Source organism: Aythya marila, assembly GCF_965140915.1.
Source record: "Aythya marila genome assembly, chromosome: 8".
In the NCBI taxonomy this organism is placed as follows: Eukaryota; Metazoa; Chordata; class Aves; order Anseriformes; family Anatidae; genus Aythya; species Aythya marila.
In genome coordinates this window covers 31,235,828-31,250,513 of record NC_139049.1, presented here as the reverse complement: position 1 = coordinate 31,250,513, position 14,686 = coordinate 31,235,828, and the positions used below count along the sequence as shown (strand labels likewise).

Here is a 14,686-nt window from a genome sequence, read left to right as displayed (position 1 = left end):
GTCCCCATGCAATGCCCTCATGCAATGTCCCCATGCAATATCCCTGCACAATGTCCCTGTGCAATATCCCCTTGCAATGATGGCCCTGTGCAATATTCCTGTGCAATGTCCCCATGCAAGGGTGTCCTTGTGCAATGATGTCCCCGTGCAATATCCCTATGCGATGTCCCTGTGTGATGCCCCTGTGCAACGTCCCTGCACAATGTCCCCGTGCAGTGTCCCCATGCAATTATGTCCCTGCACAATGTCCCTGTGCAATGCCTCTGTGCAATGATATCACTGTGCAATGTCCCCATGCAATAGTGCAACGTCCCCGTGCAATGACGTCCCTGCACAATGTCCCTGTGTAATGACCCCCATGCAATGTCCCTATGCAAAGCCCCCATGCAATGATATCTCTGTGCAATGTCCCTGTGCAATAGTGGAATGTCCCTGTGCAATGATGTCCCTGCACAATGTCCCCATGCAATGTCCCTATGCAATGTCCACATGTAATAATATCCCTGCGCAATGTCCCTATGCAACGCCCCCGTGCAATGACATCCCCGTGCAATGTCCCCATGCAATAGTGCAACGTCCCCGTGCAACATCCCCGTGCAATGATGTCCCTGCACAATATCCCCGTGCAATGTCCCCATGCGAAGATATCCCTGTGCAATGATGTCCCTGCACAATATCCCCATGCAATGTCCCTATGCAATGTCCACATGCAATAATATCCCTGCACAATGCCCCTGTGCAATGTCCCTGTGCAACGACCCCGTGCAATGAGATCCCCGTGCAATGTCCCCATGCAATAATGCAACGTCCCCGTGCAACATCCCCGTGCAATGATGTCCCTGCACAATATCCCCGTGCAACGCCCCCGTGCAAAGCCCTCCCCGTGCAATGATGTCCCCCCCCCTTCCCCCCTCCCCCCCTTTCCCGCCTTTCCCCTCCCCCCTCCCCCCTCCCCACCCCTTTAAGCCCCTCCCCCTTTAGCCCCTCCCCCCCCCGCCATGTCGCTGCGTCCCGCGCGCAGCCGCCGGGCGCTGGGTGCTGGGGGGGGAGCCCCCGGGGGAGCCCCCGCGCGCGGCGATGCGGAGCGGGGCCGGGGCCGGGCCGGGGCCGTGGCCATGGCGCTGCCGCCGGGGCCCCCCCTCTGCCTGCGCCTGCTGGCGGCGGCTTTCTACGGCCTCAGCTCCTTCCTCATCGTCGTGGTCAACAAGAGCGTGCTCACCGCATACGGGTACGGCTGCACTTACCCCCCCCCCACCCCCCCCCAAACCCTAAAATACACCCACACCCCGATCCGTGCCCCCCCCCAGCCCCGTTTTGGGGTCGGGGTCCCGCTGACGGCCGCGCTCTGCCCGCAGGTTCCCGTCCTCGCTGTGCGTGGGGCTGGGGCAGGTGAGTGGGGGTAGCCCCGTTAAACAGCCCTCCCGGTAACCCCCCAATCCTCCCCCGAACCCCCTAATCCCCCATTGACCCCCCCAGTCCTCCCCCAAGCCCCCCCAACCCTGCCAGTCCCCCAATAACCCCCCCAATCCCTCCTTAGTCCCACCATAACCACCCGTTAACCCTCTTTAACCCCCCCCAGAAACCCCCATAATACCCCCAATCCCCCCAGTACCCCCATAACCCCCCCAGTCCCTCCTTAACCTCCCCCCCTTACCCCCTTTAGCCCCCCCAGTACCCCCCATAATACCCCCAATACCCCCTTGACCCCCCCAGTACCCTCCACAATACCCCCCAGCCCCCCCTTGACTCCCCCCAATACCCCCATAACTCCCCCGATCCCTCCTCGACCCCCCCAGTCCTCCCTATAACACCCCCCAATACCCCCTTGACCCCCCCCGTACCCTCCATAATACCCCTCAGCACCCCTTTACCCCCCCAATAGCCCCATAATCCCCCTTTTAACCCCCCATGTGCCCCCCCATAATACCTCCCAACACCCCTTGACCCCCCCGATAGCCTCATAACCCCCATAATCTCCCTTTAACCCCCCCAGTACCCCCCATAATACCCCCAACACCTCCTTGACCCCCCCAGTACCCCCATAATACCCCCCAATACCCCTTTGACCCCCCCAATCCCCTCATAATCCCCCATAATCTCCCTTTAACCCCCCCAGTACCCCCCATAATACCCCCCAATACCCCCTTGCCCCCCCCCAATACCCCTATAACCCCCATAATCCCCCCGTAACCCCCTTTAACCTCCCAAGCATCTCCCATAACACCCCCCAATCCCTCTTTGACTGCCCCAGTACCCCCATAACCCCCCCAAAATCCCTCCTTACCCCCCCATATCCCCCCCAAGCCCCCCTTAAACCCCCCCCTGGGGTCCCGACACCCCCCCCATCCCCTATCCCACAGATGGTGGCGACGGTGGCGGTGCTGTGGGCCGGCAAGGCGCTGCGGGTGCTCAGCTTCCCCGACCTGGACAGGCACATACCCCGCCGGGTAAGCTGCAGGAACCCCAAAACCCCTTTTTTGGGGGCTCCTCGCCCCACAATCCACGCGGGTTTGGGGGATCCCATGTGTGGGGAACATCCCCGGCTGCATCCACCTGCTGGGTGCAGCCCCCCAGCCCCTTACTCACCCTGTTCTCCCCCCCCCTCCCTGTTTTATTTTTAATTTTCCAGACATTTCCTCTACCTCTCCTGTACTTCGGGAACCAGATCACGGGGCTGTTCAGCACCAAGAAGCTGAAGTACGGACGCTCCCCTCATCCCAGGCCGTATCCTCGCTCGTGTGGGGCTGCTGGGGGGCAGCTCCCGTGTCCCCCAGAGGGGTTGGGGGCTTTTGTGGAGGGTGGGCAGCTCGGGTGGGAGCAGCGCGGGCTCTTCGTGCCCCTCTCACTGCCCGACCTTCCCCTGCAGCCTGCCGATGTTCACGGTGCTGCGCCGCTTCTCCATCCTCTTCACCATGTTCGCCGAGGGCTTCCTGCTCAAGTGAGTCTTTTCGGCTGCTTTCGGGTGGGTTTTTGGGGTGGCAGGAGGTGCTGGAAGGCCCCAAGCCACGTCTGGTGCTTCCGGGCTGGCTTTTGGGAGCCTGGGTGGGAGCAGGAAACGGGCACAGAGCTGCAGCACCTCGCTGGCTCCTGCCCCGACCTGTGGGGGACCCCAAAGCAGTGCCCCCGAGCCCTGTGCAGGGCTGTGATGTTCCCCAAGTGCGTGTGCACCTTGTCCATACCAGCTTTTTTCACATAATAGTAGTAAAACCCTTCAAAATCATAAAGTTTTTGGTCTGTCTTGCTGCTCGTGCACCTCCTGGTTAGCTTGGAGCTCCTTGGGTTCGGTTCTGCCGCCCGCTGCCGCTCCTTTTGGGTGCTTTAACGAGGATTTTCCCTGCCTGTTACCGATCAGGGTGTCCTCATCCCTTTCTTTCCAGGAAGAAGTTCTCCTGGGGCATCCAGATGACGGTGTTTGCCATGATCATCGGCGCGTTTGTGGCTGCGAGGTGAGCCCCCTGTTTGCTGCTCCCACAGCTTCCCCTTGCGAGGCTCTGCTCGGTGTCTGGCAGCCCCATAACTGTGCTGTCCGGCCCGAGCACTCAACAAAACACCACACATTTTGTTCACCTTCCATGGTGAAATCCTTGGCAGCGTGCTCCGTGCTGCTAGGAAAGGAGCCGAGGTGCCCCACGGAGGTGTCAGCTGCCTGGGGTGGGAGCTGCACCCCGTTAGGGCCTGGCACGGGGAGCACGCCATGACCTTTCCTCTTCCTCTTCAGACGTGCTGTAGGGTCGGAAGGAATGTTTCAGGACTCACATCCCACGGATAACTCTTTCTGACGGCTGCCAGCAGAGCAGAAGCTGTCAGAAATCCCACAAGCGGCGCGCTCTGTGCGGCTCAAAACCCCAAACTTTTATCTTTTACCTTTTATCTTTTACCTTTTCCCAGCGCTGACCTGGCGTTTGACCTGGAAGGGTATATTTTTATCCTCGTTAACGATGCCTTAACAGCTGCGAACGGTGCCTACGTCAAGCAGAAGCTGGATTCCAAGGTAGGCTGGCCTCTGGCCGTGCTGCACGGGGCTGAACTGTGGGGGTGGCACCGGGGAGGCTGACACGGGGCGTGTGTCACCCGTGGGGGACGAGGTTTTGTGGTCCTGTGTGGAGCTTAAGGACTCGGATTTCTCCAATTTCTAGGAGCTGGGGAAATACGGCCTGCTCTACTACAACGCGCTGTTCATGATCCTCCCCACCCTCACCATTGCCTACTTCACCGGAGATGCGCAGAAGGTAGGGTTCCTGGCCCCAAAAAGCAAACTCTGTGGTGGCACCATGCCTCGTGGGCAAGATTTGCTCAGAAAAGCATCTCGGTGTTCATTGTAGTGCACTTCTCTGCAGCTCGGCCTCTTTGCATAACAGCAAATACCCCAAACGTGGAGCTGGGAGGTATAGCTCGTTATCCGGGCTTGTAGCTAGATGCTACGTGGCCTCTGGTGGGTGAGTTTAGGGGAAAGAGTGGTTTGAGGCCAGCTTTTGGGGTAGAGAGGGGAAACTGCCGAAGTAGAAAGAAACTGCAAGTCTTATGTTTGACTTAAAATCCACAGAGTTGCCTCATCTGAGCGTTCTTGTAATGGTGCAGGAATGGGGAAGTAACAGGAGCAATAAGTGAAACCAAATATTATCTAAAACAAAGAAGTGGAGTATTTTTAGTATAAATGGGATTCTTCAGGCTTTGCAGTCCTCCCCCCTTCCTGTAGCAGCTACATTGAACTGCTCCGAGGCGATCCTGCCTCTGTTGCTGCCTCATCCCTGGGGGTTTTGGTTTTCCTGCGGGTCTGTGTCCCCGAGCTGTGTGTTGTGTTATCATCACACCAATTCACAGCCAGTCACCCCTGGGGAAGGCCGGTGGCTCTTCTCTTGCTGGGAGCCCAGTGCCGTGGTGATGAGCCTGGTGAGAGCTGCGGGGACGAGGAGCAGCAGTGAGCGAGGGGCAGGGCTGGGGAGCCAGTGGGGATAAAGTGCTCCTTGATAACCAGGAGCTGGCAGCGAGGAGAAAACGCTGCCGTGTGTGCACTGTGCAGCCTCTGTTCGGCCCCGGTTGAAATCTCCTCTCGCTGTTTTTTGTTTTTTTTTTTATTTTCCCTTCCCCCTGAATAAACTCCCGGCGGTCGGGGCGCACAAAGCCGTGCTCTGTCGGGGCTCCTGCGATGAACAGCGCCGCTGTGAGCGCCGGCAGCTGCCCGTGGTGGGCTCAGGAGCTGCTCCCCTGCCTCCTGCACGGTCGCAGGACCTGGCCGGCAGCAGCAGCAGCAGTTTCTCACCCTGCTGGGCCTGGCAGGGCCGGGTGTAATTAAGAAATCTGTCAGCAAACAAGGAGATTAAAACCGGGACCGTGCAGGGCTGCAGGTGGGGCAGAGCCCATGTCCTGCTGGCAGCCAGGGTCACCATCAGCCTCCTCTGCCCCGGGGATGTGTGTTTGGGTCAGCTTCGTGTCCCCCAGCTCCTGCTTTGGGCGAGGAGCGAGGTGTTTCACAGCCAGCCTTCCTGAGCTGCCTGCCGCCTCTCCCAGCACCTACCCAAGGTCTCTGCGTGATCTCGTGGCCAAAGGTCCGGGAGTGCAGCTGTAAATGGTCGGGATTTCTGGGGCAAGGGCTGGGTGCTGAGCGCTGCTCTGATGGCAGAGTGATCCCAGCACCCTCCTGGGAGGTGCCTCCTGCTCCTCTCAGCTCCCGTGACACCACAGACCCCTTTTTCCAGGAGGGCTGTGCTTGGGCGTGCGCTGACCCCATGCATCGGGACGATGCTGATGCAGGATATTCCCCTGGGGCGGCTCTTCTGCTGCTGTGATGTGAAAGCTGGGGCTGGGGCTCGTCTTGCAGTGAATTACCGTCCCTCCTCCTCGTGTTTCTTTGCAGGCGATGGAGTACAAGGGCTGGACAGATGTGTTCTTCGTCGTGCAGTTCATGCTGTCGTGCGTGATGGGGTAAGGCTGCTCCCTGCCGTGCTCCCGGGGTGTGTGTGGGGCTGGAGGGGGCACCGGGACCGCACTGGGGCTCCCGGGCTGGGGGGCACAGAAATGATGAATTTCGGTCGACTGAGTAATTCTGGGTTAAAAAATATCTTCAGTCCTGATAGAGACGATACTATTGAAAGCTAAGGTGGATAGAAGTGGGTTTTTTTTGTTGTTGTTGTTTTGTTTTGTTTTGTTTTTGTTTTTCCACCAAAAACCCAGCAGCACAAATACATTCTAGAGCAGGGGGTGCAGGGCAAGAAGCTGAATTGCTGTGCTCTGAGCGCACCCCGGAGCCTGACCGCTGTCTGTTCCTCCCGCAGGTTTATTCTGATGTACTCCACGGTTCTTTGCACTCAGTATAATTCCGCTCTTACAACTACAATAGTTGGCTGCATTAAGGTGAGTGCTGCAGTAATTCCCGCTGGCTGCTGCTCGGGCTCGCAGAGGCACGGTGCTGGTGCCACGGGGCTGTCAGAGGTGGAGCAGCACCTCAGGGAGCAGCAGGGGGGACACGGGGACGTGCTGGTGTCATGCCTCGAGGCCGTCTGGGTGTGTTTGCACAGCGCTTGCTGCCAGCAGCTGTGCAGGGACAGCTCTGGCATAGCTTGTCCTGGGCTAATGAAGTGCAAAACGCCCAGAAAGACCCAAATCTTCTGGGTCACCTCGTCCTGGGGCGGAATAAGCTGGCTATAAAAACAGATGGGTGCTCCCGGGGGGTTTCCTGGTTTTTCTGCCACGGATGAGCTGCCCGTCCTGCAGGGCTGGGGTCGGAGCGGGGGCAGATCTGCGGGCAGCGGGGGCCAGGACTGGCATTGCCCCGCACCCGTGTGCTGTGCCACGTTGCTGCACCCGTGTGCCGTGCTGCTCTGCACTGCTGCCGGAGGAATCAAAGCCTCCATTCATCCAGCAGCCCTAAACCCGACTGCTTTTAATCCCGGATTACCAGCGCTCGCATATTTCCCACTGCCCACAGCCAGGCTTTCCTGTTTCCACCTCGCTTTAAAAACTAAAGCGTGCGCTTGGCTCAGGTTATGCAGACACTCACTCTTGTTCTTGACGTCTTGTTCCTTTGCAGAATATTTTAATAACCTATATTGGGATGTTTTTTGGAGGAGACTATATTTTTACATGGACAAACTTCATTGGTCTAAATATCAGGTAAGAACGGGGGGGTTGCGAGTATTTACGCCTTGCAAATGAAAGTCGCTGCGAAGCTGAGACGGTTTGACCAGTGAGGCACTTCTCTCAAAAAGACTGTGGGGCTGGACTCTTTGCATAGTTGTGGTTTCCAGCTGATCCAGGCAGGAAGGAGAGGAGCCACGTCTGTCTGTGAGCCGGGACAAGTCTCGGCCCCGCGGTTACCCGGGCTGTGAACGGGGGATGATGCATTCACCAGCGTAGCTTTGACGTGGGGTTAGCTGCTGATTTTAAGGAAAGTAGAAAAAATAATAATAATAAAAAAGTGAGGAAGACCAGGTACGCTTATGCTGAAACCATGTGGAGGAAAATAGCTCCCTGCCTGGAGCTGGCAGGGGGTGGAAAGGCTCCTCTGTGCCTTGCTGTGCTGGAACAGTGCTGTTGGCCTGGATGGGTCGTGCTTTAATTTTTGGACCTACCCTGCTGGCAGAGCACTGGGTGTCCTTTCCCCTGCCTCTCGCTGCCTGGCAGCACAGGAGCTCGGTGCCATTCGTGGCATGGCGCAGAGCAGCTGCTGTGTGCAATTAAGGTAGCAAGAGAAATATTTGCTTTATTTCACCTGCTACTTCAGGACAGCTTTTGGAAAAGCATTTTCAGCACCGGGGTGTGTTCATCTACTGCAAAACATCTGCCTTGGTGGCGGGGTTACGGGGTCTGGCGGACCTCAGCGTTGTGCCTCGCTTCACGCCTTTCTCCCAACCTTTTTTTTGCAGTATTGCTGGAAGCCTGGTGTATTCCTACATCACCTTCACAGAGGAGCAACTGAGCAAGCAGTCCGAAGCTGGCATCAAGATGGATATTAAAGGAAAAAGCTCTGTGTGACCAGGGGAATGCTTCACCTGAAAGCAAAGTGTTCCTGCTGAGCTGATCACTGGCAGAGTACGGCAAGGAATCAGCGGTGCCTGCTGCAGGGGAATGTTGATGCTCTTTAATTTGCACAATCCAGATTGCTGCCTTCGAAAATCATGGGGAAGAGAAATGACTGCACGTGTAAGGATTCGTCTGATTGAGGCTGATTGATTGGGAGGAAATCCCGGGGTTTTAATCACGCTGAGACTTGGCAGGAGAGGCTTGCGCAGGCGGTGCAAGGGTTTGGACTGCAGAGGACTCGTCAGCACCTGGGGAAGGTACACGAGCTGCAAACGTGGTGTCGGATGGTCCTCGCCGGCCAGTGCCACCCTCACCAGTTGGCCTCGAGGGCTGGTGGCCCTCGGCTCCGTGCCGTGCTGGGCCATCACCTGCCGGCCATGGCGTGGTGACAGGATGGGGTTTTTAGTACGCCCAGCAGCGTTGACAGGTTTTTAAAGGTTGTCTTATACAGCACTTCTTTCTAGGTCTGTCCTCAGATTGTCTTTTGGTTTTAAAAAAAACGATTCTTTATAATTTTGAAAAAAAATTTTTTTTTAGTAAAACTGTGTATTAGTGAGTTTTTGTAGGCTTTCCTTTGGTAAGTAGGAGACCAAGCGCCGTGGGCAATGCGTTTTGTTTCTGGAAGGTAAATGCTAAAAACAGAACTGGTGCTCAGAGAAGCTGCCTTGAGTGGGCTCATCCATGCGAGTGAGACCAGTGGGGACAGAGGGGGGCTGCCACCCAGCAGCTGCTTCAAGACATCCCCCAATCCTTTTTTTTTAGCTTCCTGGGTTTTGTTAAACCCTCAGCTTTGCAACTTGCAGCTGAGCTGCTCTTTTGGTGGGCTGGCAGGGGCGCAGGGCAGCGCAGGTACTCGTGGCACTTCCTTGAGCACTCGCTCATAAGTCACATTTTTATTTCCCCCTCCCAGGTTTGCTTTGTATCTTTGCTGTGCTGAGGCATTTGCAGTCAGGATGTTGGTTCTGTTGAGAGCTTTTTTTGGTTTATTTTTGAATCTACTGGTTAGATTTATTGTCCAAACGGTTAAAATGTTTTTAAAGCTTATTTTGTTTGTAAACGTGCACACTTCAGTGCCAGGTCTGGGTGGTATTGTATACACTGGGCAAGCCAAGAGTTCCTACAACAGTATTTTCTATGCTATTAATCTACTAAATTGTTTTCTATACAGAATCTATTTACAAAATTCACCATTTTAGTGATTAAAAGGGTGACCTTTTTATTTGAATGTATGGCAGGCTTTATATGTCAGTCAGTAATGATAACAGAAAAGGATTTTATGTGCCTCTGTATTTTTGTACCAGCTTCCAATAAACCGATGACCTTCCTTGGACCTTGTCCCTGCTGTATGTGGCTCTGGGGGCTGGCCCCTCATTCCCTCCAGTGGCAAGCACGGGAGGCTGGAGCTGAGCCAGGTGGGTGCACACAGCAACACCCAGCACCAGGCTGTGGCCCCAAGATGAAACTCATCAGGGGAAGGGGCCCAGAGCGTGTATGGGAGTCAAAAGGCTGATGTGTTCACCTACAAGGATGGATTTTGGCAAGTTGTGCTGACGTAGTCAGTTACTGGCACGCTCCGACAGCAGGCACGGGGCTGCAGGCAGCCAGGAGCAGAAACTCTGCCCCCCTCTGATCCAACCACTCAGGAATTCTGTATGCAGACAGTGTGTTTAAAAAAATAGTTTAATAAGCTTTTTCAGAATTGCAGACAGGGAACAGGGATAAGACAAGGGAGTTACTAACAGTGCAAAATTACTATGTGTGACAAACTGTATAAAAACTAATTCGTAAATTCCGTGTGTCTGTGGTTGGTGGCTTTAACATCACTTTAAATAGCCTTTGGAAAGCCCAACAAGGATTTACTCAGTTGAACTGGAGCTGCTTTCAGCTCAGGCTGCAGTCACAAAGCACTCAGTGAAAGCCAGACCACCCCCGTCCAGCTGAACACAGCGTGGTAGTGCTTAAAAAACATACCCAGGTGGCACTGCAAGCTCCACCTCGTCAACGCCGGCTGGAAACTGAAAAAAGTCCAAACGTTTCTGGGCTCCAAGGTGTACTGAATGCTTTCTACACAAAATCAAAGTTACTAAACTCCTAGATTTTTAAATAGCTTTAGTAGTGCAATGACTTATCAAGTTATAGTGGCTGCGTTTTGAAGAACATGAACAAAGTATTGTATAAAACACCAGCATGAACAAACTGTAAATTATAATTAAATAGTCTTAAAGTCTAGCTGAGCATTACATAGGTGTCGATTACGGAATGTCAGGTCTCTTCTAGGTATCACCAGAAAAAGGTAAGATTAAAAAAAACAAAGCAACATTCCTGAAAATATACACAGTGCTGTATTTCACACACAAGCCTGAGACAATTCACTTATAAACTTTCCTGTAAATTTTTGGAAGTATCTCCAACTTGCAAACAAAAACGCGTAACGATAAAATTGAAAAAAGGACTCTAGCTGCAAAGACTTGGAAGCGCCGCACTGCCCTCCGGTTGGAAACCGTCTCAAGCCCACCTCTGAGACAAGGCTGTGATAGTTTGGGGCTCCGTTAGTGAAACGGATCACACAGCAACAGCAGCAGCTTGCTTAATCAAGTGATTAAGGCAAGGCCGTGCATTACCAATCCTTACCCACGTGCCTCTCAACATCAATTACTGCCTAAGGTCGGTAGGTGTCAACTTCGCACGACAGCTGAACCAGTCAGAACATCAGTCCAAACACTTCTGGGAACAGCAGGTGAACGCAGTCCAGGATCTAACCACGTTGATGAAGCTAATCTGGATCCAGGGAATTTGGCTCGTTAATGACCATGACGTCCAAGTACATGTAGTTGAAGAACAAAACGAAACAAAACCCTTAGCAGATTTTTTTTTCAGGTTGATACATTAGTTTCAAGCCATAGGACCCTACATTTAAAACTGGAATCGTGAAGACATACATTTTAAGACCATTTAGGTAAAAACCAATTAAAAATCAACAGCACACTTGTAAGCCACAGGAGGAGAAGGAGGAGACACGATTATAAATTATACAAATGAACAATTTTTCCTATTTTTACTTCAGTAGAATGTGTAGCTGTGGCTCAAAAAAAAAAAAAAGGTTTTAAAAACCCTCCGGTATTAAACATCTTTCTATTTCATGGATGTAAGCCCTACTTCAACGACTTTCAAATTGTGCTAGTGGGAAGGGGAGCATCGCCCCGCTCCACACACACACACAAACAATTTTAGTTTCTAGCACGTTAATCTTTAAAGAGTTACCCATACCTACTCTCACTTCTTACATACGTGACTCTCTATACAGCAAACGTATTTATGTGTACATACTGTACCGAGTATTTCTGGGTGATGTTTCTGCTCCCACTGACCTATCCATCCACGTAAGGTCCATCAGTATTCAGAAATTCAAGATCAGGCAGCAGGTTACCAGCTGCACAGCCATTTCTAACCGGTACAGCCAGAATCACTTGACCCATCTCATGTCCTTCCTGTGCTCGGTGAAATGTAGATGATGAGAGATATACTGAAAATAGATCAATGAATAATCTAAAACCCGACCCTGGTGAGCAAGGTTTAGTAAACTTAAGCATTTGGCTGCCATGAAATTTATCTGAGCTCAAAATAAAATGAGAAAATGTAAATGAAAGCAAGAAAATTTGTGCAACGCAAGCATCATGCTTAACAAATTCTTAGCATCACTATTTGTCATAAAACAAGAAAAATAATCTTTTCAAAAATCAAATTACTTCTAACCATTCTTGATGTTAATGATTTACTGTTTGTTTTTTTTTTTTTGAGAAGAAAATAACATGTTGGTAACTGATAAGCATTCGTTTTTTTTCTAGGTCAATTGGTTTGGTTTGTCTTTTTTTTCTTTTTTTTTTTTTCTTTTTTTCTAAGAAAAGAGTTCAGCAAAATAAAATGAAGCTGACATTAGACTCAGGATATCAATTCTCTCATAAAAGTTTACCAACTGTACAAGTTAAGAAAATTATACAAGCTTTTGTTTTAAGAAAGGACAGTTCAATCAAGACATAAGTACTGTAAAAATCTTTCAAAGGCTACAAAGAAATCTGGAAAAATACAGAATGTATTTCTTTAGCCCAGATAAGAATATGGAAAGACATCATTGATGTCAACAATTTTACATATACAAACCTGACCTGGTTTAGTTATTACCTTTTAAAACTTCTATATATAAAAATAGTTGTGCTCATAACTTTCAGGATTCATAAGGGTTCCTTAGCAATGGGGTGACACGTTTTTCCTCTCTAGAACGAGTCTCTGTGCCTGCTCTGATGCGTGCCTCGGAATTCGCTATTTCATTGGAACTCCCCACAACAATCAGAAATTTAAACCAGCCCCCTGCTTCAACAAATAGGATGCTTTGTTCACTTGTACAATGCTTAAATAGTGTATATACACAGAATTAATTTTCTTTAACGTACTAGGCTGGAAGCATTTTTTCAGAGAATCACTGATTTGTCTCTCAAACATTTTGAAGCGCCTTAAGTGTTCCCAGAACTACAGCTGGCAGCTCTGAGAAACAGAATATTCTCCTACTGCTTTTCAGCACTGACAGAAACAAATAATCAGATCTTAAGAGCCAACTAGAAGGTATAAGGAAAATCTCAGCAGATTGTTTTACAGAACTGGATTTTGTAAGGTAACCCATCAACCCTGAAAATTTTAGACACCCAAAATTTACTCCAAGGAATAAAATCAGCTCTTAATATTCAGTCATCCAAAGATTCTAGTTCTTCAAGCTTCCCATGTGAGTTTGCTTCTTGGAAGAACTCTGATGAACCAGGACTCTCTTTTCCATTGCTGTTAATTCTTCTTCTTTTTAGAGGTCTTTCACTTTTTTCTTCAAAATCATTTTCATTTCTTGAAGTTGAATGAGCAAGTTTTGGGTCAATGGAAAGGTTTTCAGTTTCATACCCATTTGTATCCAGATCTGTGTGAGGTGTTTTCTTGCCACTGGTAGGTCCATTTACATGCAATCCTTCCATTTTTGCTTCATCTTTATTTGGTATCTCGCCTGGCCCGTTAGCAGACACCCCTGCGGTAGAGACATATCATAAAGAGAGTAGAAGCATTAAGCAGAACAGGAAAAATTGTGACAGGTCAATAAAACAGCAGCCTAACTACTCCCACTGAACTAAAACGCCAAGACTGCTCTTTGTGTCCTCACTGTGTGATGAACACGTGGTTTATTAGCATACAAATGACAGATATATCGTGACAGTTTATGGAAGCCCTCAGAAGCATCGGCAGCTAAGAAAATGTCCCTGAAACCCACAACAGCACAAGCTGCAGGTGGATTGCCCTCACCTGGACAGTCTCTGTAGTTTCTACTCTTTTCACAATCTGATTCAGCTCTCAGGCCCTCCCTCCATTTGCTACAGCTTTTACTTCAGCTCCTTCAGGACGGCTGCCCCTTGCTTTTGAGGTTTTAAAAACCCTGCATGGAACTGCTCACAAAGTTAGGGTTACACTACTACAGCAGCACGGGGAAGACAAGACCAGGTAAAGTGCGTTTAAAAGGAAGGTTTTACTGAGATTTATCTTCAATACATGGTTACTGGCTACATGCAAAGATGGAGCTTTTTTTAAAAAAAAGCATTTTTAAGTTAAAGCTGCTAACACCTTGGAAAATATTGAAAACTAAACTAGAGCTGTTTTTAGTGAGGGAAGCTGAACTTTTGGCTTGTCATCTGCAATGCTGCTGTGACTTGGCAACCCCATTTCAGGGGGACGGGGCACTCACCGTTCTGATTACTGCTGCTGGTGGCACCGTCTTCTCTTTCCGACTGGCTGGTGCTGCTGTTGGAAGTGGTAGGAGGCGGGGACGGAGCTCTGCTGGAAGCAGCACTTTCGCTTTCATCCAGGAGGCGATCCATGTAATCTCTGCACAACACAAACAGCACACTCAGCACTGCCCTCGCTACTGAAAGGACTGATTCTGTTTGTACAAAAGGATTCACTGCGCACACTGCACGCGTGACCTATTCACGTCTTTGCATCTCTTTGAAATCCACCAACTGCTGCAAGCTTGAGGGCTTTAAGATCAGCTGTGTTAACTGGCCCGCGTGCAGACAGACTGACCACAGCATTTGCTGACCCACCACTGCAGCCAGCTTGCAGAAACTCAGCCCACGCTTGTGCTACATCCCGTAAGATCACGCACAAGCAGGAACATCAACAATGCTGCGATGCTGTGGGCTGGGTTTTCAAGGTGCTGCTCCAAGGCAGGTGCACACTACGCTCTCACTGTTTGCTGCAGCAGTGGTGGCACACTATGAAATAAGTTTTGGGTGTATACAGTCTCGAAAGGGGTAAGAGTTCAAAGCAAATGAAAAACTTCAGTTAGACAGAAGACACGTTCCCATATCTGAAATCTATTACGGTCCCACAATTTAGGTCACTAATAGTAAATCTCTTCTGACAGATACAACAAACAGCCAGTTGGTAAAGCCCTTCTATTTAGGGCTTTAGTCTGGATTAACTCCAGAAGCAGCATACCCTCACACACGGCTATTCTGGAACTGATACTGCACTCTGAATTCCAACAGCTATCTGCAGAAGCTTTCAAGAACAGACAAGCACAATCCGTAATGACTCTTCTTCTGATAACACTATTGAACACCATATGCAAGCAACAGCA

At 50.9% G+C, this 14,686-nt stretch overlaps 2 protein-coding genes across 3 annotated transcripts in view; one reads left to right on the top strand and one right to left on the bottom strand.

Moving 5' to 3' along the window:
- Nucleotides 1-998: 998 nt before the first annotated feature.
- SLC35D1 (solute carrier family 35 member D1) lies at nt 999-9,349 on the top strand (the record flags this gene model as incomplete). Its single annotated transcript, XM_082766245.1, has 12 exons — nt 999-1,228; nt 1,356-1,389; nt 2,361-2,447; nt 2,630-2,697; nt 2,867-2,938; nt 3,378-3,446; nt 3,889-3,991; nt 4,137-4,229; nt 5,855-5,922; nt 6,273-6,351; nt 7,028-7,110; nt 7,863-9,349. The coding sequence occupies 12 exons, from the start codon at nt 999-1,001 to the stop codon at nt 7,969-7,971; spliced, it is 1,095 nt and encodes a 364-aa protein (XP_082622371.1). The 3' UTR covers nt 7,972-9,349.
- Nucleotides 9,350-9,479: 130 nt separating this feature from the next.
- Nucleotides 9,480-14,686, bottom strand: part of MIER1 (MIER1 transcriptional regulator) — a 32,713-nt gene continuing 27,506 nt past the window's right edge. For both annotated transcript variants that reach the window (XM_082766244.1, XM_082766243.1), the window contains exons 12-13: nt 13,790-13,929; nt 9,480-13,081 (exon numbers count right to left, since the gene is read on the bottom strand). In XM_082766244.1, coding sequence (XP_082622370.1) covers nt 12,756-13,081; nt 13,790-13,929 — 466 coding nt within the window. In that variant the 3' untranslated portion in view covers nt 9,480-12,755. The remainder of the gene's footprint in view (nt 13,082-13,789; nt 13,930-14,686) is intronic.